At 43.1% G+C, this 25,975-nt stretch overlaps 2 protein-coding genes across 4 annotated transcripts in view; one reads left to right on the top strand and one right to left on the bottom strand.

Moving 5' to 3' along the window:
• Window positions 1-358: 358 nt before the first annotated feature.
• On the bottom strand, window positions 359-15,511 carry LYSMD4 (LysM domain containing 4). Its single transcript, XM_075858246.1, has 4 exons — window positions 15,362-15,511; window positions 14,081-14,145; window positions 9,849-10,134; window positions 359-1,399 (listed from the first exon to the last, which is right to left on the bottom strand). The coding sequence occupies exons 3-4, from the start codon at window positions 10,119-10,121 to the stop codon at window positions 833-835; spliced, it is 840 nt and encodes a 279-aa protein (XP_075714361.1). The 5' UTR covers window positions 10,122-10,134; window positions 14,081-14,145; window positions 15,362-15,511; the 3' UTR covers window positions 359-832.
• RNF212 (ring finger protein 212) overlaps window positions 15,424-25,975 on the top strand; it is a 68,487-nt gene continuing 57,935 nt past the window's right edge. Inside the window, exons 1-2 of one of the 3 annotated variants that reach the window (XM_075858250.1) lie at window positions 15,424-15,635; window positions 17,265-17,412. In XM_075858250.1, the coding sequence (XP_075714365.1) occupies window positions 17,301-17,412 (112 nt within the window). In that variant the 5' untranslated portion in view covers window positions 15,424-15,635; window positions 17,265-17,300. Of the gene's footprint in view, window positions 15,636-15,662; window positions 15,811-17,264; window positions 17,413-25,975 lie in introns of those variants that run through there. The other 2 variants (XM_075858249.1, XM_075858247.1) reach the window with 2 other exon arrangements.

A 25,975-nucleotide genomic window follows, 5' to 3' on the forward strand; every position in this document is an offset into this window, starting at 1 on the left:
TTTTTTGATTTTTTTTTACCAGAGGCATACATTGTAAAATACAATCTAAGTACGCCACGTGTGAGCGCACCCTTAGGCTGTGTTCACACGACCATGTTACGTCCGTAGTGGACGGAACGTATTTCGGCTGCAAGTCCCGGACCGATCACATTGCAGGGAGCCGGGCTCCTAGCATCATAGTTATGTATGACGCTAGGAGTCCCTGCCTCGCTGCAGGACAACTGTCCCATACTGAAAACATGATTACAGTACGGGACAGTAGGCAGGGACTCCTAGCATCGTACATCACTATGATGCTAGGAGCCCGGCTCCCTGCAGTGTGTTCGGTCCGGTACTTGCAGCCGAAATACGTTCCGTCCATTACGGACGTAGCATGGTCGTGTGAACCCAGCCTAACAGTGAACCTAGTTTAATCAAAGCAGTCAGAACTGTCCTTATAGCATCCATTAGGAGCTCAGCAAAATAATTACATAAACACGATCATAATAATAAAATCAGAGGTAACAAAGTTCTAGTCTGCAACATCAGAAGATAAAGGAGTTTAGCAGCACTTTATAACCATATGGAGCACTATACAGTCCTAGCACCACGATGAAGATATTTGGTCAGACAGACAAAGGGGTACATGAGGCGAGTCCATCAGATGACAGCTGGTTGAATTATATCAAATTAATATTAAAAAATGTTAATAAATGCCCCTAGGGGAGTTAATGGTGAACCCGCCCCCCCCCCCAAGCAACAACGTGGAGTTATACCAGTTTAGATAATGGCAGATGTAGTGAAAAGCTTGTTCTGTTCTTCAGTCTGAAGGATACGGTTCCTCCTTCACATCTCAGCCTCCTGTGTCGATAGGTCTCTGTGCATACTGTAAGGGTCTTGGCATTTGATCTGCCAACTCTCTGCTTATGTTAAGATTAATTGTGAAGTTGGCAGAGGCTGATTTTTCTTGGCCTTTCCACGTTTCATAGTAAAGGATATAAAACACTGGCAGCACAATCCCTATTAAAAGCATAATAAAAACAGCATTCCACCATCGTATGCCCCAATCTGCTCCTAGATTGGGGTCCTTGTGCCTCAGGATGGAGGAGGGCTGCTGGCTGCTCGTACCAAGGTCCAATGATTCACTGAACAGCTCCTGGCTCTGAGCCGCAGTCTGTATTGTACGGTCTATCTCCCGGAAGTATTTCGTTATATCTAGGTTTTCTGTTGGGGTGACTGATGCCTCATCACCAGACTCGATCACTACATCTATAGAATCTGCTGATCGGCCTTTATGGACATTTGGCTCCTCATGTTGCTCGGTTAAAATACCATGAACCTTGACTGGAATCCTGATGCTCTTTAATGCGTACATGTCCTGCTCCGTCAAAAAGTTGTTAATCCTCTTAATATCAGCAACCTACAGAAAAAAATGACATATTAACACTCTTGGAAGGTTAATGGAATTTGCATACAGTAGCGAAAAAAAAGTAATATTAAATGCAGAAATCCAGGTAATTCCAAAGGGTTTCGTTAAAGACGACCTCCAGTGAAAACACAGCTTTCCATCCTTGCACCCCCCACCTGACTGTATATCACATTTTCCACTTTTTATGTATCCTGTACTTACTTCTTGAACTGCTGCCTTGTCTGTTCTTAGAAAAAGCCTCCATCTTCATTCTTAGATTTCCCCAGCTTTCTCTTCCTCTCTGCTTTGCTATCAATCCCATAATGCTTCAACACAGCATCACATGACCAGCTGCAGACCATACCATTTCTGCATGCTGGGGGACACGGACTATCATTCGCTCTATGCTCTCCTAAATAAGTTGAGAAACCATAATTACAGACAGGGAGGCTGCACTATATTCTTCTACACTATACCTGTGTGACAGGAACCTGTCAGTGGTAGCTGATTATAGAAGATTCGCGCGCCCCCCCCCCCGTATAGTATGGTTCAGAAACTGCTGAAGCCGGTGATTGGTGACACAGATCTCCATGGACTCAAGTATAGAAAGCGTGTCACTGAGCCGGATTCACACTACTGCTAAGCAGAGACTGACTCATGGAATACCATAATGGAGCACATGGGAAAGCATCATTTTGGCCAGAGTGTCCCTTTAATAAAATGTGATCCGATTGTTATCCAAGTCATAATAATAGACAAACACTAACACACAAACCACTGTACGTTCATGTATTTCATTGAGCACATCAAGTAAGCATTAACCGTGCAGGGAGAAAAAGTATGAAAACTCTTGAATTTAACCCCTTCCCACCTCCGCCCTTTCATTTTAGTTTTTTCCTCCCCACCTTCCAAAAGCCATAACGTCTTTAGTTTTCGGTCGATATAGTATTATGAGGGCTTGATTTTTGCGGGACGAGTTGTAGTTTTTCATAGCACCATTTATTTTGCCATATAATGTAGTAGGAAACGGGGAAAAAAATTATTTGTGGGGTAGAAAATGAAAAAAAAAAACAGCGATTCCGCCATTGTTTTTTCGCACCGTTTTTACGGAATTCACTATGCAATTAAAACAGGTTAGCTTTATTCTGTGGGTCAATGCGATTACAGCGATACCAAATATATATATATATACACACACAGTTGTTTTTTTTCTATATTTTACAAGTAAAAACCTAAGTGTAAAAAATAATTTATTTTGTGTCGCCAAATTCCGAGAGCCATAACTTTTTTTTTCCGTCAATTAAGTGGTATGAAGGCTTATTTTTTGCGGGATAAGCTGTAGTTTTTAATAATACCATTTTGGTGTACATGCAACGGTTTGATCACTTTTTATTTCATTTTTTTGTGGGAGAGTAGGTGTCCAAAAAATAGAGATTCTGGCGCTTACAATTTTTTTTTACGGCGTTCACCGTGCTGGTTAAATAATTATATATTGTAATAGTTCAGACTTTTACGGGCGCGGCGATACCAATTCTGTTTATTTTTTTACTATGCTCTAGGGGGAAAATGGGAAAAGGTTTTTTTTTTAAATTTTAATATTTTTATTTTACACAAAAAAAAACTTTATTTAACAAATTTTTACTTTTTTTATTAGTCCCCCTAGGGGACTTCAACCAGCGATCGTTAGATCGCTTGCACGATATACTGCCATACTAATGTATTGCAGTATATATAAATCGGGATTCTGACAGGCATCTATTAAGCCCTGCCGGAGGCAGGACTTAATAGGTGCACAAAGATGGCGGACCTGGGCGCCTTCATTAGGCCCCCAGGCAGCCATAGCAACCATCGAACCCCCCACCATTGCATTGCGGGGGGCGCGATGAGCTGTTAGAAAGAGGGGGGCGACCCCCTCTAACGATTTAAATGCTGCAGTCGCTATTGATGCCGCTTGTTACTCTGAAGTGTCGGCTGTAACAAACAGCCAACACCCGCATCGTATGGAGCGGGTTCACTCCATGAGCCCGCTCCATACTTCCCCTACCCGATGTCTGGAAGGGGTTAATAACATGTAGATTAGCAGTCGCCAACCTGTTTTGCACCGAGGACCAGTTTGATGCAACAAAATTTTTCCAGGGACCGGCAGGGCGGGTTAGTTCAGACATTGCGTAAATACGGCGTATACCTGTATTATGCTGCAGAAAATACACAGCATAATATAGTAGCAGCAAAGTAGATGAGATAAAACAAGTCTCATCCACACGCTGCATAAATACTGAGAAGAAAAAAAACGCTCAGAAATTGACCTGCAGTGCAGAATTTTATTCCGCAGCATGTCAATTGTATTTGCATAAACGCTGCTTATTTGTTGCAGGTTTTCCCCCATTAAATTCAATGGGGAGGTAAAATACACATCAAATAGCAGCAGGGGCGTAGCTAAAGGCTCATGGGCCCTGGTGCAAGAATTCAGCTTCACACCACCACTAGAACCCTGCCCACACCTATGCCCAGCCACCTTGTCCAACAGTCCCCATAGCTGCCCCCACTGTATAATGCCCCCCCCCCTAGCTGCCACCATATCAGCCCTCCTCCCATAGCCAGTATAATGCCCCCATATGTGCCTAATAAAGAACATAAATTACTTACCTATCCCCATTCCCACAACAGGTCGAGGATCCTTCTCCTCCAGTCTGTGCGGTGAGTGACTCGGCGCAAACAGGAGTGATGACGTCACTATATAGCGCCTGCCTTGCTGAGCTGCTCATGGGAGAGTGAATGCTGGAGCAAAGGGCTGTCGCTCCAGCATTCAATTGTATCTGCATCCTAAAGATGCAGTTGGAACTGGGATCAGCGGCTGTCACATGGGATGAGACATCATCCCAGGAGTCGAGCATGGATGATGTTAGAGGGCCAGCCTCCTGGGATGACGTTTCATCCCATGTGTCCACCGCTGCAGCCAATCACAGGCGGTCTCCTGCGGTTTTTCACCCAAAATTCCCTGAGGCCATCGGGGCGGATACCAGATACCGCAGCCCGATACCAGATGATCTGTGGCCCGCTATTGGTCCAAGGCCCGGTGGTTGAGGGATCACTGTTGTAGATCCCCTTTAGCAGCAATCACCTCCACCAAACGTTTCCTGTTGTAAAATAAGATTTACACAACGTTGGAGAAATTTTGGACCATTCCTCCCTGCAAATATTTGTCTATCAATATTTCTGGGATGTCTTGCATGCACAGTGCTCTTCAGGTCATCACACAGCATCTCAATAGGGTGAAGATCAGGACTGACTTAGCCATTCCAAAACTATGTTTTTCTTTTTCAACCAGCCTTTAGCCAATTTACTTGTCTGCTTTGGGTCATTGTCTTGTTGCATCACCCAACGTCTTTCCAGTTTGTGGTCCTGGACTACTGCTCTTACATTCTCCTGTAAAATGTTTTGATACACCATTGAAGTCAATGATCACAAGGTGTCCAGGCCCTAAGGCAACAAAGCAGCCCCAAACCATGATGCTCCCTCCACCACGCTTCAGAGTTGGGATGAGGTTTTGGTGTGCAGCGTTTTTCCTCCAAACATAGCATTGTGTATTTGTGCTAAAAAGTTTCACTTATGTCTTATCTGCCCATAGAACATTTTCCCAGAAGCATTGTGGAACATAGAGGTGGTCTCGGGCAAACTTGAGACGGGCCACAATGTGTTTTTGTTTAAGACAGCAGCGCCTTCTTTCATGGTGTACTTCCATGAACTCCATTCCTGTGCAGTGTTTTTCTTAGGGTATGTTCACACGCATGGTTTTCAGACGTAATTCGGGCGTTTTACGCCTTGAATTACGCCTGAATAAATCGCTCCATTACGCCTACAAACATCTGCCCATTGCTTTCAATGGGTTTTACGGTGTTCTGTTCCCACGAGGTGTAATTTTACGCGTCACTGTCAAAAGTGCATGTCACTTCTTGGGACATTTTTGGAGACGTTTTTCATTGACTCCATTGAAAAACAGCTCCAATAACGGCCCTAATATAAGGCGCAAAAAACAAGAGTAGTTACAAAAATGTCTGAAAATCAGGAGCAGTTTTCAGGCGAAAACAGCTCCGTAATTTCAGACGTATTTTGCTACTGCGTGTGAACATACTCTAAGGGTATGTGCACACACACTAATTACGTCCGTATTATACGGACGTATTTCGGCCGCAAGTCCCGGACCGAACACAGTGCAGGGAGCCAGGCTCCAAGCATCATACTTATGTACGATGCTAGGAGTCCCTGCCTCGCTGCAGGACAACTGTCACGTACTGAAAACATGATTACAGTACGGGACAGTTGTCCGGCAGCGAGGCAGGGACTCCTAGCGTCGTACATAACTATGATGCTAGGAGCCCGGCTCCCTGCACTGAGTTCGGTCCGGAACTTGCGGCCGAAATACGTCCGTATATTACGGACGTAATTAGTGTGTGTGCACATACCCTAATAGTGGACACATGAACAAGAGTCTTCAGTAGGAATTTTTTGCTGTTACCCTGGTGTTCTCTCACCTCTGTCAGGATTGTACGACGTTCGATATGGAGGGATCCTATCACTATGGCTAGGCAGAATAGCAACAGTCCTGAATTTTCTCTATATGTAGACCATATGTCTAACCGTGGGTAACATACACCCATCTTTAGCTCTGCTTTTGTAGTCTTTTCCAGCTTCATGTGTCTCTATAAGGCTGGGTTCACACGACCTATTTTCAGACGTAAACGAGGCGTATTATGCCTCGTTTTAAGTCTGAAAATACGGCTACAATACGTCGGCAAATATCTGCCCATTCATTTGAATGGGTTTGCCGACGACCTGTAATTTACGCGTCGTCGCTTGACAGCTGTCAAACGACGACGCGTAAAATGACTGCCTCGTCAAAGAAGTGCAGGACACTTCTTTGGAGCAGTTTTCTCAGACTCCAATGAAAACCGCTCCAAAAACGGACGTAAAAACGTGAGTTGCCCAAAAAACGTCTTCAAATCAGGGGCTGTTTTCCCTTGAACAGCTCCGTATTTTCAGACGATTTTGGTCACTACGTGTGCACATACCCTTTCACGTCCTTGGAGGCCTTCTGAAAGTGGTTTGCCTCGAGGCATGGTTCGCACTAGGGCCTTATTCACATGCAGTTTTTTTTTTTTTAATGCAGTTTGAAGCCACAACTAGGAGTGGATCATAAAAGGGAAGGGTAAGTATATAGGAAATATTCTACTGTGGTTTTTAATCCAAATTGCACAACAAAACTGCAGTGTGATTAGTAAATATATCCTAAAGGTGTGTTCAGACAGTGCGGTTTTGCCAAGTTTTTTGCCGACCGGCCACAAACCACACTGCAAAAACGTGTGTGTTTTTACCGCCATTTGCAATTAGCTTGGGGACCACATCCAATCGAAGTAACAACAAATGCGGTTTTGAAGTGCGACAAAATCGCATTGTGTGAACGCACACTAATCAATCTTTCTTCAGAACAGAAGATTTGTAAGTAACCAGGCTTTGTGTGCCCTTATTTAATGGCAAAAGCACATGTGAAACCCACGCTTCCAATCTTATCTGGGTTCACGCTTCGATTAAAATACGTTTTTTTGCCATGACCACAGTAATACAGCATCATTTTGCAAAACCGCAGTAAAAATGGCACGGTTATGCAGCAAATCACTGAAAATAATGCATTTTGACCTAGATGTGAAAACCCCGTCTAATTGAGAAGCAAGGAAGCGCACACACACACACTTTTGATGCAGTTTTTGAGCTAAACACAGAAGAGGACAAAAAACAAAACAGATGAATAAGTTTTTTTTCTTTATACCTTTCCTTCCTTTTGGATCCACTTCTGTGTTTGGCTCAAAATACTAAGCCAAAAGCTGCCACAAAACGGTGTGTGTGATCCTAGCCTTAGAGCTTATTCAGACAAGCATTGTTAAACTTGTTAGAGTTCAGTCAGTGGAAAAACGGACTGTTTGTATCAGTTTTTTCTGTAATTGCCTTCAGCTTGTCAGTTTTTCCCATCCCGAAGGCATCAGTGTGCCATCAGTTTTTCACATATGAAAAAAAACCTGAAGAATGTTCTCGATTGTCCCAACCCACTGAAAACACGCCCAGGATGGTCACATGAGCGAAGAACCACCATTTTCCATTGCTTAGGGCATTGAACATTGAGATTTTTCTCATTTGTATTTTTGGCTTCTGATCACGTCTTATATTCAGGACCACACTGCTCTGGCTCTACTTAGTAGTTTCACTTCTCAAGTGTCTCCAGGCATCAATCCATGAAAAGAACGGATGGCATGAGTTTAATTTATGGGCCATTCCTGTGTGAAAAATAGAAACATTGGAGCATTCTCAATCTTTGTCTCATTGTGGACAGATGGTCCATGAAAAAAAACAAAAACAAAAAAAACTGATGTCTGCATTGGTCCTCTAACGCTAACATGTCAGTGTTTAGTTCAGGTACTGTCTATTCTACACTGGGACAGCATCCAGAGATATCACATCATGAGTCTGATGGCGCTCTAAGGGTATGTTCCCACACAGGATACGATGCAGAAAACCTGCAGCAGAATCTATAGAAAAAACGCTGGTAAGTCTGTCACAGAAATCCGCACCAAATAGTGCGGTTTTTTTTCTGCTCATGTTGCTGCAGAAACACTGTTTTTTTTCCCCGCAGCGGTTTTACGTGCGTATTTAGTGTTAAACATTGGTTATAGCAAAGTATATGTGCACCTACAGATTTCCAGTGGTTTTTCCTGGGTTTCCACTGCGTGAACACATTAAAAACCACATCACAAATCTGTTGCGGAATTTCTGCTCCCCATTGAAGTCTATGGGCCAAACACACAGCGTCTCCACACAGAACACGCAGTACAAATTGACATGCTGCGGAATTGAAACCGCAACGCCTAACACTTTCCACACGACTTTTGTGCATTTTTTTTTTCCGCAGTGTGGGCATCAGATTTTCTAAATCTCATTCACTTTGCTGCTACTGTAAATGCTGCGGAATTTCCACACAGAATGCCATTGTGGAAATTCTGCAGTGTTTACGCTACGTGGGAACCCGGCCTAAGGCCCCATGCACACGACAGACGCCCGCAATCACGGCCTGCGATTGCGGGCATGGTCGGCCGGCGACTGCCACGCGCATTTTCGGGCCGTGCTCCCATACCAAGTATGGGAGCACAGCCCGCAAAATGCAAAAGAACAGCCATGTTCCATAATTTTCTGAACATTTCTACGGCACGGACACCCATCCGTAGCGCTACAGAAAGGTGTCCGCGTTCAATGAAAGTGAATGGGTCCATTTTTGCGGACCGCAATTGCGGTCTGTAAAAACTGAGGTTTTTACGGTCGTGTGCATGGGGCCCTAAGGCTGGGATTCCACAGGGAGTTTCTGCTGCATTTTTTTTTTTTTACCTGCGTTTGTTTGCTTACATGGAGCCGCAGTAAAATAGCCAATGTTAGTATTTACACCTAGACTTTTTGTAGTACTACAGATTGATTTAAACGGTTGAGCTACAGATAGTCCTAATGAATACATGGAGTTGCATGCAATCTTAAACTACAGTGGTCACTCAATAGTTAAAACAAATACAGTTACATACACAGGTAATGACAAAAACGGCACTGCAATTTTATTGCATCGCATATTCCTATGGAAGGTGGATTACTTGCTGAAAAAGGATCACTAAAGTATACCTGCTCTGTGGAAAAGTACGGATCCTCCCTCTCTCAGACTCTGGTTTCATAAAATAGAGGAAATTAAGCGCATGGAAGACCTTACATCTCAGTTGACTAACGGACCTGGCAGCTTCTCCAAGACTTGGTCCCTATGGATTGTCTATCAGGACACTCCAGAATATCAGACCATTATGACCAGCTGAAATTTCAGACGTTTTTGAATTGTGTTCTGGATCCCCCTCCATCCCCCCCCCTTTTCCTTTCTCTCCCTTGTCCTTACCCCTCCTCTGTCCCTAATGTCGCATATACGATTTTGTAAATTGTTTGATGCAATATCTTGGGCCTACGTGCCCTTGTCCCTTCCCCCCCCCCCCCCCCGTTTTTCTTTTTTGTTCCCTTGCTTGATATGTTCCTTGTTTGAAAAAGCAAATAAAAAAAGAAAAAGAATTTACAAAAAAAGTAAAATAAAAAAAATTGATTACTCCCCTCAATACCTGTGAATCGCTGCTACATGTCCCAGGGGTCGGACCCAGCCCCATCAGTATCGCTAGCCTATAGACCATCAATTTTTACTGGCTGGAAAACCCCTTTAAAAAGTGAAAAAAAAAAAAAAAAGGGAGGAGGAGTTTGCTATTTTTGTCCAGGGGCTAAGCTTGGTCTTGAGGCTAAAGCCCATTCAAGAAGACGGGAGTAAAAATTTGTGTCACCTTTTAATAGATTTGACAAAGCTTTGTGATGCATTTATTTGTGTAAATCTGATGTAAATTACCTTGCAGCCATACTGAATTGCCAACTTGTTCAGGTTATCATTCTCTGTAATGGTGTGCTCCAACAGAATGACATCACCAACTTTTTCCCTTGATGCACTCTGTCTTTGAAGCTCTCGCCCTCGTGCTCGCAGCTCCATAACGTCCAGTTCTTCTTCTGAGGAGCTGTCGAGGTCTGCAGACTCATTAGTAAAGGTGTAAACATGGCTTCCTCGAGATGAATGTATCGTAGTCGGTGGATGGAAGGAGTGAGAAGGTCCCTTTTTCAGACGCATGGTTATTACAGTCCTGGGTAAGTAATGTAGACATTGAATATAAAAAGTGACTGAAAAAGTGGTTAGGCATGTAAAAGAACAGAAAAGAGAAAAAAAAAAAAACAAGAAAAAAAAACACGACACCACAGCCAGTATGGCACTGCAGGGAGACCATACAGCTCCCTAGTACAGGCTATGATGAGTGTGATATGTACAGTTATTCTTCCGTATAAGTAATGCTTCTAGGGCAGAATACATCTGTACATAGAGTTGGATTGAGCGTGCCACAATTTGTCTTGTGTATGCTTCTGTATGAAACCAGAGACACAGTAGAGGCTCCATGCAGTATATTGAGGGGCCTATTACAGCTCTGTGCATGAGACCTAAGGCTGTCTAGCCTCCGTGCACGGTTGTACAGACTCTGCTGTCTGCATGCGGCCTTGATCAGAGTACTGTATCACGTCGCTTCAGGCAGTCACATCTGAAACTACATGGGCAGGGCTTTCCCAACACTGAAGGTCAAGGCAATTAAAATCAAATTCTATTCCTAATCTTGTGGCTGACTGAGCCGTGCTGAATGTACCTAACCAAGGTCTATGTCCAGATCACCCACATCTAAGCGCCTGACAAGACAAAGTAGAATCTCAGCCTGTGTGATCACTACACATAAAATGAGAGCTATACTTGGTTTTGACATATGTACACAGTGGAAACAACGTGGTCAGTGACAGCTTCTGCAGGCAAATACACTTGACAAATAAAGGACTCATGGATGTATGGCTGAAACTACAATTGCCCATGTCACTTACTATATGTTCTCATTTTGGATTTGTTGAAAAGGAAGAACTTTACGTGCCAATTCAAAATAAGGCTTTGCTTGCACAAATTTGTATGTAGGGGGCGACATAGTGAGCACATATATAGAAATGCCAAAGGCGACTCATTTACGAACATTCTCCAGAATTTTCTACTTTGGACCTGGCATGGTTTTCCACCACTTTTTTTTAAACTGGGGTTGTTTTAAGCCTATGCCAGAATGATCAGCGTGGTATTTAACAAATCTGGCGCATGCTTCAAAGATTAGTACCTCCCCCCAGACAATTATATACCCCCTGGGTCTCCACAGGCTCTCACAGCAGGCTGTGGCACATACAAGGTCCTGCTGTTATGAAGAGGGTGTGGGCCCGTTAGGGGCCTCCGTTGCAGAGGCCACTGTTTTGAAGAACGAAATAGCACAGTATGCTGCGCTATTTGTTCTGGCAAAACTATGGACACCATGACGGATCTGGAATTTCAAGGTTATGCTCCTATAACGGAGCAGATCAACGGTAGACCCCAACGGAGATGTGAACAAAGCCTTACTGACATTTCTTACTGGAGTGATCACGGTCCTGTGCTGACTACTAGAACGGAATCATACAGGTGCAAGAGACGCGAGATCCAAGACCGAACATCATGCCTCGAGGCCAGCGGCAGGCGATCAGTGTCAAGCCCTATGTAGAATTCCGTACTTGCGCCCTGCAGCTACAGACTTGCCTTGCACGGTTAACTTTACCAAGAAAAACGATAACATTACAGCAGAAAGCTTTTTTTCCTTCACGGCCTTGATGTGGACTTCTTACATGAAGGACTGTTGACATTTCCTCCCAAGAAATAACTGTGTACACAACTTTGCCACGAGCTCACAGACACGGCCTTGTATAACAGATGTGACTATGAAGCAGTGCTGCTCTGTTACAGAGCCCGGCAGACATCCAGAAAGCCAGAGCCGTGGATTCACAGGATTACTTCATGAACATCAAATAAGGTTCATGAATTGACTGCATTTCCCAACAAAGAAAGTTTTTGTTTGTCTGATCCCTGTTCTCATAGAAACGATCAGTTTTCTTCATATTAATGTTTAGTCATTAACATGAAGAGGTCCCACTTCATGTTAATGACTAAAGAAAATGGATCATTTCTATGAGAACAGGGATCAGACAAACAAAAACTCTGGACATTTCAATCCCAAATTAGGAGAAAATTAAAGCAGATCTGTCACTTCAATCCGTTGAATAGTACAGCGCTGCTTAGTATAGGGACAGGTCCATTCTCCTATTAGCCAAAACATGTTTTGGGCCGTTTGACTAATAGAAAAGATCTAAGAATAGACCGGGCCTATAGTTAGGAGTCCAGGTATTCATGAGGGGAGTGATCCCCAACGCTCTCAGTGGTGACAGACGGCTTGTTGGTTGTTGTATCTGCATACACAGCAGCTCTTCATGAATATACCAGACCCCAAGCAATCACGAGAACGGAGATACCTTGTCCCCGGTTTGAATGGAGCGGCAATCGCAGGTGCACACTACCGCTCCATTCATTCTCTATGACAGACTAAGATAGCCGCAGTCTCATGCCATACTACTTGCATCACTGCTCTTTGATGTCGGGAAATACGGAATGTGATCACTGAGGCCACCGATGAGCTGCAGCGGTCACTGTGGCAGACAAGCAGGGGACCGCTGAGGCATCTGCACTGGATCGGCAGGAAATCAAAGAGCTGAGTATTGTGTTTTTTTGTATTTTTTTAACAATCGCGCTCCTTTTTTTCTTTTCAACAGAACAACCCCTTTAATCACCTTCTCTACATGGCAATACGAGACAAAATAGGGTCAATCAAAACTGAGATATAAAAAAATTCTATCTGTACCCTGGGAGATCAACCCCAGCATGCCAAACTTCAGTCCAAATATTCATGCTGCCCCCGCCGATTGACACTGGCACAGCAACACGAATGTACTTGGAATCAAGTTCAGTGCTGGCCGCACACCGTAAACATAACTACTAAATAAACAGAACCTAAGGCACATTACTGTCTATATGCGGCCCTCAGACAGGGCATAAATAGGTGACAACCCCATGAAAAAGCCCACCCCATTGTCTGCCAGAAAAACATGGAAGAGAGAAGGTGAAAACTAAAGGGTTATTCCAGTTTAAAGGCTATGGACACCTATGAAAGGCCATTTTTTATTTATTTATTTTCTAATGAAAAGGTGCATCAGTGTGTTTGGTGCAGTTCTGAAGTTAGATGCGATAGTATATAGGTGGATCCTGCGTGTCTGAGACATGCAGCATCCACTGTCACTGGACTCGTCAGATCCATGGGACTGACGGATTCAGTGAATAGACAATACAGAGCAGCTGTATCTCAAGAAGTAAAAATAATTCTTAAGAGTATTTGACACCTTTTTATCTAAAAAAAAAAAAAAAAATTGACTTTCAAAAAGGTGTCCATAGCCTTTAAGCAAACGAAAGTTATTATTTGTAGGATGAAAAGTTAAATAATATTGTAACCTACATTCCGTTTCAATTAGTCACGGTTTTCAAAATCTCTGCTTTCAGTCAATCAATAGGATAAAAGTCTGTGCTGATGGCATAATGATTGCACAGGTGCATGGTTCGTTACAGATCAGAGCTGTGTTGTGTAACAAGATGTGTACCAGTGTGTCCATCACATGACCAGCACAAAATTTTTTATTTTATTTACTGGAAGTAAACAATGAAGGTTCCTATTGAAAGTAGAAATCCTGACAACGGCGATAAATTTTCATTATACAAAGAATAACCGATATTTGCTGAATCCAGAACAACCGGAACCGCCAGGGGTGACTAGGCCTTATTTATCAGTGCAAGGCTTTATCACGAGTGACATAACCTACCTGCTGTTGGATTGGCCACACTGTATTCCTGACATGCCAAATTTACAATAATTCACTTGCCTTATTGCGAAATGCATGGATTTGTGGGCCAAGACACATCCGACCCTAAAACTTCAAGTGTGTGATCTGATGAGCGGATTTTAGAATGCTTTATATACAAGTCCTCGGCACGTTACATCAGAACGACAAGGCTGACGGTGTGGGGGGGGGCACCCAGTGGAAACCGGGCCAGACTCCTGATAAGGACCCTGAATTATATCTTCACTTAAAATCTATACTTACAGGAAATTCTTCTTCTGTGGACCGTGATCAGTGAACCTCTAGTTGAATGAGAATATCCATTAGCACTAAAAGAAATAGAAAAACCTTCAATAATAGTATTGACATCTTATCAATTTCTATTTTACAGCTACATTTAATGGTTTTGTTTATTAGAACACTGCTTGCTTCTACACGTACACTTTTCTCTGCAGTTTTGCCGCCGTAGTTTTCTACAACAAAAAGCCAAATGTGCATGGACCGTAAATGTGAATTCTGTGTATTGCTTATACTTGTCATATTTACCCCCGAAAACTGCAGTGTAACGCAAGCGAAAAGGAGTTCCAAAATCCCAGTCCCACACAGCAGAAAAATCTACGCAGATTTTAAAATCCACAGCATTCTCCATTCAGATTTGTTCTGGATTGTGCCTCGTATTTCATCTACGTGGTTGTGAAATTAAAGCCGCATTTAAAACCACAAGGAACTAGTGGAGTTTTATAGGGTTACTAAGTTCAAGGGCAAAGTCTTCAAATCCTAGGACAGTTTTACGGCATGCTAGATTTTTGTGCGCAACTGTAATTAAAAAAAACAACAACAACAACAACAACAACTAAAAAACCACACACAGAAGTGCAGTTTGTATAGGCAGCACATGCGTTGTAACACGGCAGTACACTGTACTATCTGCAGTACAAAAACACCAGGCCATCGATGTGATCGCTTGTGGTCTGACCCACCCGGAGGGCTTTCCAGGGACACAATGGCATCAGAATTAGATCCATTCGGTGCCCACCTATGGATAGGCCATCGATTTGGACAGGGAAAACGTGCTAGTCACGCAGGAGCCAGAAAGTGCTCAGTGACAACCCTGTGGTGCTAAACAGTGGTCGTGAGGGTAGTCACCCAAAAAGAGAACTAAAAGAGTAGACAGACGGCTCAACAAGACACCTCGTATTTACAGATTGTTTTATTTACTTCTGGAGGGGAAATAAGGGGGATGGAGGGGAAATTAGGGGGGGGGGGGGGTTTACAAGGGTAAAACAATCAAGACCTCAAGATGAACCAAACTATCCCCTGGGCGAATCACATAACAGTTTGGAACTACAAGTCCCATCATAGCATGCTAACCTGCCAGTGCAAGTGAGGAATCTGATCTGTATATCTAGGAAGCAGCCTGGGGTTATAGATGTGAGTCTGGAACCCGTCATACACGGTCTACCAGAAACTAACATTACTCTCCGGCAGCCATTTACTAGTTACATAAAAAACATGCACACATTCAGCTGGCTGGCCGTAAACTACCTGCTTGCGTTCTCCTTTCAGAGCGTAATGGGCCCTAAACCCCTGAGCTGTGCCGTTCCCCGTGGCCGCTTTCCTTCTTCCAATCTCGGCTGTAGAGCTGTTCACAGCCACCTGGACTTATAGTACATGGAAAGACTAAGCCGTAAAATACTAAGCCAATCACATCCAGGGATGGTAGGCCTCCAACCAATCACAGTTTAGAGAGATCGCTAGCTGACAAATGACAACACAGAATACGTTTTCAGAGCCAATGGGAAAGAGCGGAAGTAGTGAGGTAATTTAGGGAAGTAGAGAAGGTGGGTGGGGGGTTCGACGTGTCTGTAGATGTTACCAGTGCGCAGTGGTGACTCCGGTTTCGACCTTTGATCTCTAAGGCGGCGGCCATGATATTGGTTAGTCAAGAAGATTAGATGCGTAGAGAAGGTGGTGAAAAGTCCAGCTTCAATAGAGTGAGAAGAACAGATTGCATTTTTGGCACAGCAAATGTAGATGAGTGTCCCAGTAATATCCAATGTACTAGAATTGTCGTTTTGCTGCAGCAGCCATTTTTGAAAGAGTAACAACCATATTGGTTGTCCCCTTCTCTGAAACTGATGACCATCTGTCGTTTTGTTAAATCAATAACAAGATACCAATTTACTAAGAAGCTTTTAAAGGTGGCAACCAATATGGCTACACTTCCTGTTGATATTTTTGCAAAATTGGGCATCGAATAAAATAGAAAAATGACAATATCTCTGAAAGTAAATAAAACATGACTTCTGATTTACCAATATATGGCCATTTTTATATTTTTGGTGGAAATTCCCTTCTGGGGTTTCAGTATATGGAAGGCGGTAATAGAACACTTCATGACGAAGCGCAAATGGCCTTTAGGTGGATTCACACAATGAAAAATGTATTGCGGAAATCTGCACTGAAATTCTGTAACAAAGTACAGTACAATGTAAGTGAATGGAATTGAAAGAAACGCCATTCACTTACAATGTAGAAGATCCCTAGTGGATTCTAGACACACTGCGGATTGTCCTATCTGTTGTAGAAATGCAGCTCAAATCACCGTTGGGCCTTGTTCACACAGTGCAGCATTTTGTTATTGAAGTCAAAGGGCAACCACGTAACCACGTGGTCCCGAGAGTCCGTGTTTCGTGTCCGTGTGTGTGCTGTCCTTTCTAACAGTGGCCAGCAGACTGACCCGTACAAGTCAAGGGGGCTATTCACTCAAGTGTTTTTCACAGAGCGTGTGTCTATTGCGAGAAACTCACCACGTGCCCTATTCTGGCACGTTTTTGCTTACCCAAGTAGCCCATTGAAGTCTATGGGTGTGTGGAGCAAACGGCCAAGAAAAATGCGTGACATGCGGAAACCACATGGATGCAACACAGATATTCATATGAATGAAATACGGTTGTTTTTTTGTGGACGCGCTAGTGTGAATAAGGCCTAATAGAGAGGATTCCCCACGTATGGCATATTAGGGCTTAGGAACAGGTTTCTTTATTGCAAAGTGTGTGTTTTTCGTAATTGTGTCCCTTTATAAATACATTGACTTTTCTCTTTTCTTTAATCCGGCATTTGATAATCCAGAAAATCTAATAATCCAGCTCTTGTTTCGAGCACAGAACTTCAATATAATGAAACATTTCTACAATACCTGAAACAGATGACGGAGCAGTAATAACCGATTATGAACGTCCTCGACCCTTTCATACGTTTCAATGGCTGTCCGATATGACAGCATCTGCCAGGTCCTATTGACGCCGGATTAAAGGAATTTTACTTGGAAATCCTTGTTTATGAATTTCTTTTTTACAGTGCATAATAATGTGTTGAGCCTACAATTTACTTTTCTATTTCTGAGCCTACTAATAAAGCATCTTTACTTATGTATACTTTCCAATAGCCACATCGCCTCATCTGATCATACAAAGCCGATAAAATGGATGATCTGCTAAGATGTAACATCTGCTTTCAGCAGCCCGGCAGGGAAACCTCTCGATTTGCTATAACAAACTGTGGTCATCTCTTGTGTGAACGCTGCCTGCAGAAAGGTACAAGAAATATGGATTACATGTGTATTGACCAGGACCATAAAGCCACCCATTAACAATTCCCGCTTATATCTTCGGCTTCGTTAACATCCGCGTTTAATGATTCTCTTTGCTCTGCTCTGTCATAGGATCAGAACAACGAAAATACTGGAAACGCCGGATCTGTTGCATGACATACACCATCAGCGCCCAATGCTGTTTTACCGGACAAAATAGCGCAGAATGTTGTGCTATTTTCTCCTGCATTTTTCACCACTTCTGTGACAGCGCAGCCTAAAGACTCATGCACACGACCGTAGCCATGTGCACGGCCGTGATTTCCATGTCGGTCGGCCAGCCGGCTACGAAGTGACAGCCGCGAGTCGCCCTCAAATCGCGGGCCGTGCACATGGCATTATTTTCAATTAGCTCCGCCCGCAGAACACGGCCATAATAAGGCTTGCCCTTCCTTTCTGCGGTCTGGGCTCCGGGGCCATGCACGGACCGTGAAAATCACGGTCGTGTGCATGGCCCCATAGGAATGAATGGGGCTGCAATTCTCCCGTGGATTTTCGGGGGAATTGCGGCCGCAAAAGCACGTTCATGTGCATGGGGCCTAAAAGTTATTTTATTTTACAGATGGATAGCTGATCACAAACAAACATTGTTTATGTAGCTGTGCAGTCCCGATATACTTAAGGCTGGGTTCACACTACCTATTTTCAGGCGTAAACGAGGCGTATTATGCCTCGATTTACGCCTGAAAATAGGGCTACAATACGTCGGCAAACATCTGCCCATTCATTTGAATGGGTTTGACGACGTACTGTGCAGACAACCTGTCATTTACGCGTCGTCGTTTGACAGCTGTCAAACGACGACGCGTAAATTGACTGCCTCGGCAAAGAAGTGCAGGGCACTTCTTTGCAACGTAATTTGAGCCGTTCTTCATTGAACTCAATGAAGCACAGCTCAAAATTTACGGCTGTCAGAGAAGCCTCGCAAAATGCGAGGAGGAGCATTTACGTCTGAAACGAGGCAGCTGTTTTCTCCTGAAAACAGTCTGTCTTTTCACACGCAAATGCCTTCTATCGTGTGCACATACCCTAAATGTGAAAGTGTCAGATCAACAAGATGGCACAAGTGTGTGTGTGTATTCAAAGTTCTAGTAGTATTAATGATATTACGTTTATAATAGGGCAGGGTTCGTTCAATTAGAACTTTTTTAGTTGAAGGGGTTGTCTGGTCTACAAAACCCTTTTTTAAATACCCTATTAGGTATTTTGTAGTTAACCGCTTCCCGACCGCCCACTGTATATTCACGTCGGCACTTGCTGGGCTCTGTGCAGTGCCGACGTGAATTCACGGTGGGTGTTAAAAGCACGATCCGGGTGTCTCAGAGTAGCGCTGACACCCGGATCGCGCTGTTATCACCTGCCTCTGGTCCCGGAGATATGATCGCGACCTGATTGGTTTAGGTCCCGGTCATGTAATCGCAGGGAAAGTGTGTTGTAGCAACGAACTGGAAAGTTTGTTGCTATAACAAACTGGAAAGTTTGTTGCTACAACAAACTTTCCCGGGGACCGATTGCAGGTGCTGCAGTCGGTTATAAGGCAGAACCGGGGGCCATATAACGGCCCCCGGGTCTGCCATGCAAGGCAGCCTATGAGAACCAGCCGGAGGCCGGTCCTCATAGGCTTCCTGTCAGTGTGACTCTCAGCGTCACACTGACAGTTTATAATACTTTACACTACCTAGGTAGTGTAATGTATTATAGCAGCGATCAGTGCTGCCAGGCTTCAAGTAAAAAGTAAAAAATAAAGTAATAAAAATGTTTTATAAAAGTTACAAAAACAAAAAATGCTTTTTTTCCTATAATAAGTCTATTATAGGAAAAAAATGAAAATGTTAAAAAAAAGTACACATATTTGGTATCACCGCGTTCATAACGACCCAAACTATAAAACTATAATTTTATTTTCCCGCACGGTGAACACCGCAAAAAAATAATTAAAAAACAATGCCAGAATCACTATTTTTTAGTCATCAACCCTCCCAAAATATAGAATAAAATGTGATCAAAAAGTAGCATGTACCCCAAAATAGTACCAATAAAAACTACAACCCGTCCCGCAAAAAACAAGCCCTTACACCGCTTTTTTGACGGAAAAATAAAAAATTATGGCTCTCAGAATATGCGACTGTGACAAAGGCCGAGGTTCGGACGAAACGTCTTTACCAAGTCGCTTTCCACCTCAACTTTACCATCTTTTGTTGCAATAAAACTTAAATTTGTTTGCATCTGGATCTTTTGCGTACCTCTGTGTGTGCTGGGGTTATATATTCTCAGAATATGGTGACACAAAAAATAAATAATTTTATCAAAGTGATTTTATTGCGCAATCGCCACAAAACATAAAAAACCTATATACATATGGTATCGCCGTAATCGTACCGACCCGCAGAATAAAGTAAAATGTCATTTATACCGCACGGTGAACACTGTAAAAAAAAAATACAAAAAACATTGTCAGAATTTATGTTTCTTTGTCACTTTGCTTGCCAAAAAAAATCTAATAAAAAGTGATAAAATAAATCACATGTACCCTAAAATGGTACCAATGAAACGTGACAGATTGTCCCCAACAAATAAGCCCTCGCACGGCTCCATTGGAGAAAAAATAAAAAAGTTCTGGCTCTCAGAATATGGCGATGCAAAATGTGCAGTGTTCCAAAAGCAGATAAGATCGGGCGCCATTTATCAGTGCGACACCATATCTGCGGATTATTATTTATATACCCCATTATTATACCCTCTTATTATGTCCTGATGTTCTCCGCACAGGTTACATATGCCCCCACATCATAACTGAAATACCAGCAAAACCCCAAACAGAACAGTTACCAAGAAAAATCTGCGCTCCAAAAGCCAAATGGCGTTCCCTCCCTTCTGAGCCCCACAGCGTGCCCAAACACCAGCTTACGTCCACATATATGATATTTTATATCCGGGAGAACCCGCTCAACATTGTATGAGGTATTTGTCTTCAGTGGCACAAACTGGGCACAACGTATTGTGCATTAAAATAGCATATCAGTGGAAAATTTAAATTTTCAATTTGCACCATCCGCTGCGCATTAACGCCTTCGCGCACCACGACTTAAAAGCATGTCGTGGTGCGAGGGGTTATATATGGAGCGGGCTCACGCGCTGCACCCGCTCTATATTCTGCAGGTGTCAGCTGTGTATTACAGCTGACACCCGAGACTAACGGACAGGAACAGCGATCGCTCTGTTACAGGAGCCTGTAAAATGACATTATACTGCAATACATTAGTACTGCAGTGTATTGTACCAGCGACCTAATGATCGCTCGTTCCAGTCCCCTAAAGGGACTTTTGGGAGGTTTCCACTGTTTTGGTACCTCAGGGGCTTTGTATATGCGACATGACACCCGAAAACCATTCCAGCTAAATTTGAGCTCCAAAAGCCAAATATTGTTCCTTCCCTTCTGAGTCCTGCCGTGTGTCCAAACAGCAGTTTATTACCACATATGGTGTATTGCTGAAATCAGGACAAATTGCTTTACAAATTTTGGGGTGATTTTTCTACTTTATTCATTGTAAAAATTAAACATTTCTATGTTTTTTCAGAAAAAAGTAGATTTTCATTTTCATGGCCTAATTCCACTAAATTCAGCAAAAAATGGGGTCAAAATGATAACTATACCCCTAGTAAAATTCCTTGAGGGGTGTAGTCTTCAAAATGGGGTCAGTTTTGGGGGGATTCCACTGTTTTGCTCCCTCCAGGGCGTTGCAAACGCGACATGGCACTGAAAACCAATCCAGCAAAATCTGCACTTCAAAATCCAAATGGCGCTCCTTCCCTTCTGAGCTCTGCCGTGGGTCCAAACAGCAGTTTAGTACCACATATGGGGTATTGGCGTAATCGGGAGAAGTAGCTTTACAAGTTTTGGGGTGCTTTTTAATCTTTATTCCTTGCAAATATTATTTTTTTTTATATTTTTTCAGAAAAAAAGTAGATTTTCACTTTCACAGACATACTCCAATAAATATAGCTAAAGACCTGTGGGGTCAAGATGCTAACTATACCCCTAGATAAATTCCTTGAGGTGTGTAGTTTCCAAAACCGTCTCACTTTTGGGGGTTTTCTACTGTTTTGGCACCACAAGACCTCTTCAAACCTGACATGGTGCCTAAAATATATTCTAAAAAAAGGAGGCTCCAAAATCCACTAGGTGCTCCTTTGCTTCTGTGGCCGGTGTTTCAGTAAATTAGCGCACTAGGGCCACATGTGGGATATTTCTAAAAACTGCAGAATCTGGGCAATAAATATTGAGTTGCATTTCTCGGGTAAAACCTTCTGTGTTACAGAAAAAAATGTATTACAAATGAATTTCAGCAAAAAAAAGAAAATTTGTCAATTTCACCTGTACTTTGCTTTAATTCCTGTGAAGTGCCTAAAGGGTTAAGAAACTTTCTGAATGCTGTTTTGAATACTTTGAGGGGTGTAGTTTTTAATATGGGGTGATTTATGGGGTCTATCTAGTACATAAGGCCCTCAAAGCCACTTCATAACTGAACTGGCCCCTGTAAAAATAGCCTTTTGAAATTTTCTTGAAAATGTGAGAAATTGCTGCTAAAGTTCTAAGCCGTGTAACGTCCTAGAAAAATAAAATAATGTTCAAAAAACAATGCAAATATAAAGTAGACATATGGAATATGTCAAATAGTAACTATTTTGTGTGGTATTACTATCTGTTTTACAAGCAGATACATTTAAAATTAGAAAAATCATAATTTTTGCAAATTTTCTCTAAATTTTGGTGTTTTTCACAAATAAGCAATGAATTTATTGATCACATTTTTCCACTAACATAAAGTACAATATGTCACGAGAAAACAATCTCAGAATCGCTTGGATAGGCAAAAGCATTCCAGAGTTATTGACACATAAATTGACACATGTCAGATTTGAGAAAATGGGGCTGGTCATGAAGGTCAAAATGAGCTCGGTCTTGAAAGGGTTAAAAGAGACCAGCGGTCCAGTCTTTGGGATCATCGATTAGTATCAGCTGCTTCAATGAGTGATTTTGGCTCTGGAGGACCTGCTGTGTCCATGCATGGGAACTGTTTAATACTTTATTTTTCCTGTGGGGGCACTGCAGGGTAGTTGAAAGCTTGCCAATGATTCCCCACCAGTTTATAGCTGTTCACTGGGGATGCCAGGAGTGGGGCACACTGTGATGAATTTAACAAAAAGGGATTGTCCAATGCGGACAACCCCTTTAATGTATTGAAATAATCTGTGTGGTTACCACAGACTGCTTAAATTGAACTCTGCCACTCTAAGGGTATGTGCACACGTAAACTGCATTTACGTCTAAAATTATGGAGCTGTTTTCCACAGAAAACAGCTCCGTAAATGCAGACGTAATTGCTCGTCCTCGCATTTTGCGAGGCGTCATTGACGGCCGTAATTTATAGCTGTTCTTCATTGAATTCAATGAAGAACGGCTCAAATTACGTCCAAAGAAGTGTCCTGCACTTCTTTGACGAGGCAGTCATTTTACGTGTCGTCGTTTGACAGCTGTCAAACGACGACGCGTAACAAGTTATTGTAGCCGTATTTTCAGGCGTAAATCGAGGCATAATACGCCTCGTTTCCGGCTGAAAATAGGTCGTGTGAACCCAGCCTAAAGAACCAAGTACCGTATTATCCGTATTATGGATCTGTGTGGGTCTGTAATAAGGCACCTATAGGATTCTATGCTGCCCATGTTGTACCTAATCGGAGGCACACTTAGGTTTTTCCTCACTGATATACTGCATATGTCTTTGTAGTATAAGGAGAAGTTTTACACCTCTTGCACGCGACCGAGTTCGGGCCGTGAAAAACGGTCCGTGTGTCGGCCGCAATTCCCGGCCCGACCGCGGTACAGGTGAACGGGACTCCTGGCAAAATAGACATTTTATGATTCTATGAGTCTCTTCCTCCCCACGGAACTTTTGTTCCATACTGAACAAAATGATACAGTACGGAGCAGCAGTTCCGCGGAAAGGCAGAGACTCCTGCGTTTTTCTCAATGCTGGAAGATAGTGACATCTCCTCTGAAAAACGCAGCAAATCTGTTTACTTTCCGCAGCAGGAATTTACATGCTGCGGTCCGAAAAATACGCACTACAGGTCAATTTCTGCTCTGAATATTTACACAGCGTGTGGATGAGATTAGTTCAATCTCAACCACTTTGCTGCTACTATATTCTGCGTGTTTTCCGCCCGCAATTCCGGACTGATAACACGCAGCAATTCCGTTACTTGTGGACAAGCCCTTATGCAAGTTGCATGACCCAGAAAACTATGTTTAATCCCCCCGGTGCAAGTGCCGCTCTTTGCTCTGAGTGACAGGGCGAGGCTGTCAGCTTGCAGTGAGGAGAAGCCAGGAGCACTTCCACATCAAGTGTCTGCCCAAATGGCACTTGTGACCGCAGCGACAGGGGAATTAACCCCTTCCCGACATTTGCCGTACATGTACGTCATGGAAAGCATTGACTTCCCGCATCTTGCCGTACATGTACGCCGAATGTTTGGGACCGGCTCAGAAGCTGAGCCGGTGCCATCATCACCGGATCTCAGCTGTATCTTACAGCTGACATCCGGCTGTAACGGCGGGGACCGAAATTAGCTTTGATCCCCGCCATTAACCCCTTAAGTGCAGCGCTCAAACGCGATCGCTGCACTTAAGGTGTTTGCAGCTCATCGGAACCCCAGTAATGAAATTGCCGGGGTTCCGGTGGCTGCAATGGCAACCGGAGGCCTAATACTGGCCTCCCGGTCTGCCTAGCACCGAAGCCGGTCAAGATCCGCCCGGCGGCGGAGCCTGATCGGCTTCCGTAGCTGCCGGCAAGATGGCGCCGGGTCAGGAGCTGATCCGGCGTCATCAGCGGTGGAAGTCAGCTGTACTGTACAGCTGACATCCACCTGTAACAGCAGGAACCGGAGCTAGCTCCGATCCCTGCCATTAACCCCTTCGATGCAGCAATCGAAAGCGATTGCTGCATCGTAGCGGTTACTAGCAGATCGCCAGCCCTGACAAGCAATCGGGACTGGCGACTGCTGTTATGGCAACAGGAGACACAATGGTCTCCTGCTCTGCCATTACGGAAGCCGATTTAGGTCCCGCCGGGAGGCGAAGCATAATCGGCTTGCTGTCAGTGAATGACTGACAGATCTAATACATTGCACTACATAGGTAGTGCAATGTATTAGAAAAAAAAATATCTGACCGTTGGACCTTCAAGTCCCCTAGTGGGACTTGAGAAAAAGTGTAAAAAAAGTATAAAAAAGTGTAAAAAAAAAAGTGCAAATAATAAAAGTTTGAAAACAATAAAAGTTTCAAGTAATCAAATAAAACACAATCCCCCTTTAACTCTTATCATGTCCTTTATTATTGAAAAATAATAATAAACCATATGTATTTGGTATCGCCGCGACCGTAACGACCTGAGGTATCAAAATATTATATTATTTATTGCACGCGGTGAACAGCGTAAAAAAAAACGTAAAAAACGTTACCAGAGTTTCTGTTTTTTAGTCACTTTGCCCTACAAATGTTAGAATAAAAAGTGATCAAAAAGTCGCACGTATCCAAAAATGGTACCTATAAAAACTATAGCTTGTCTCGCAAAAAACAAGCCCTCATACACCTCCGTCGACAAAAAAATTAAAAAGTTATGGTTCTCACAACTTGGCGACAGAAAAAATACATTCTTTTTACAAAAGTAATTTTATTGTGCAAAAAGTTGTAAAACATAAAAAAGTGCTATAAATTAGGTATCGCCGGAATCGTACTGACCCACAGAATAAACTTAACATGTAGTTTATAATGCGTGGTGAACGCTGTATAAAAAAAAAAACGAAAAAAGCTGTGCCAGAATTGCGTTTTTTTGTTTACCTGGCCTCCCAAAAAATAGGATAAAAGGTGATCAAAAAGTCGCATGTACCCCAAAATGGTACCAATAATAACTACAGCTCGTCCCGCAACAAACCAGCCCTCATACCGCTACATCTATGAACAATAAAATCAGTTATGGCTCCAATAAGTCAGGAAATAAAAAAATATGCAGTTGTACCCGAGGGGAACATTTCTTCTGTTTGAAGAGGCGATTTATCAAGGACCTAAAATTAGGGAACCAGGAAAGGGAGGGCCCAAACATATCCGCTGGAAGCGACGGTGCCCGTATTATACCAGGACAACACTTCCTAGCAAAATTCCCCAAACTACAAAGGCGTGGAGTATGGGCCAAAAGGGGGATAATAAAGGACGCCATATATCAGTGCGACACCGGCCTGTGCAGAAAGGATTGTTTCACAGCGTTACACACATCTATGGATTATTTTATTGTTTTTTTTTTACCCCATTATTATACCACCTGACTATGCCCCTTATATACTCCGCCCGGCTTACATATGCCCTACATTATAAACGGAAACACCAGTAAGACTCCAAACAAAACTACTACCAAGCAAAATCCACGCTCCAAAAGCCAAATGGCATTTCC

This window comes from Rhinoderma darwinii, chromosome 3, assembly GCF_050947455.1.
Source record: "Rhinoderma darwinii isolate aRhiDar2 chromosome 3, aRhiDar2.hap1, whole genome shotgun sequence".
Taxonomy (NCBI): domain Eukaryota; kingdom Metazoa; phylum Chordata; class Amphibia; order Anura; family Rhinodermatidae; genus Rhinoderma; species Rhinoderma darwinii.

Coding starts and splice junctions, on each gene's coding strand:
- LYSMD4 (XM_075858246.1), bottom strand. CDS start 10,121: ATGCGTCTGAAAAAGGGACCTTCTCACTCCTTCCATCCACCGACTACG. Junction 1,400..9,848: donor CAATTCAGTATGGCTGCAAG/GTAATTTACATC, acceptor TTTTTTCTGTAG/GTTGCTGATATTAAGAGGAT.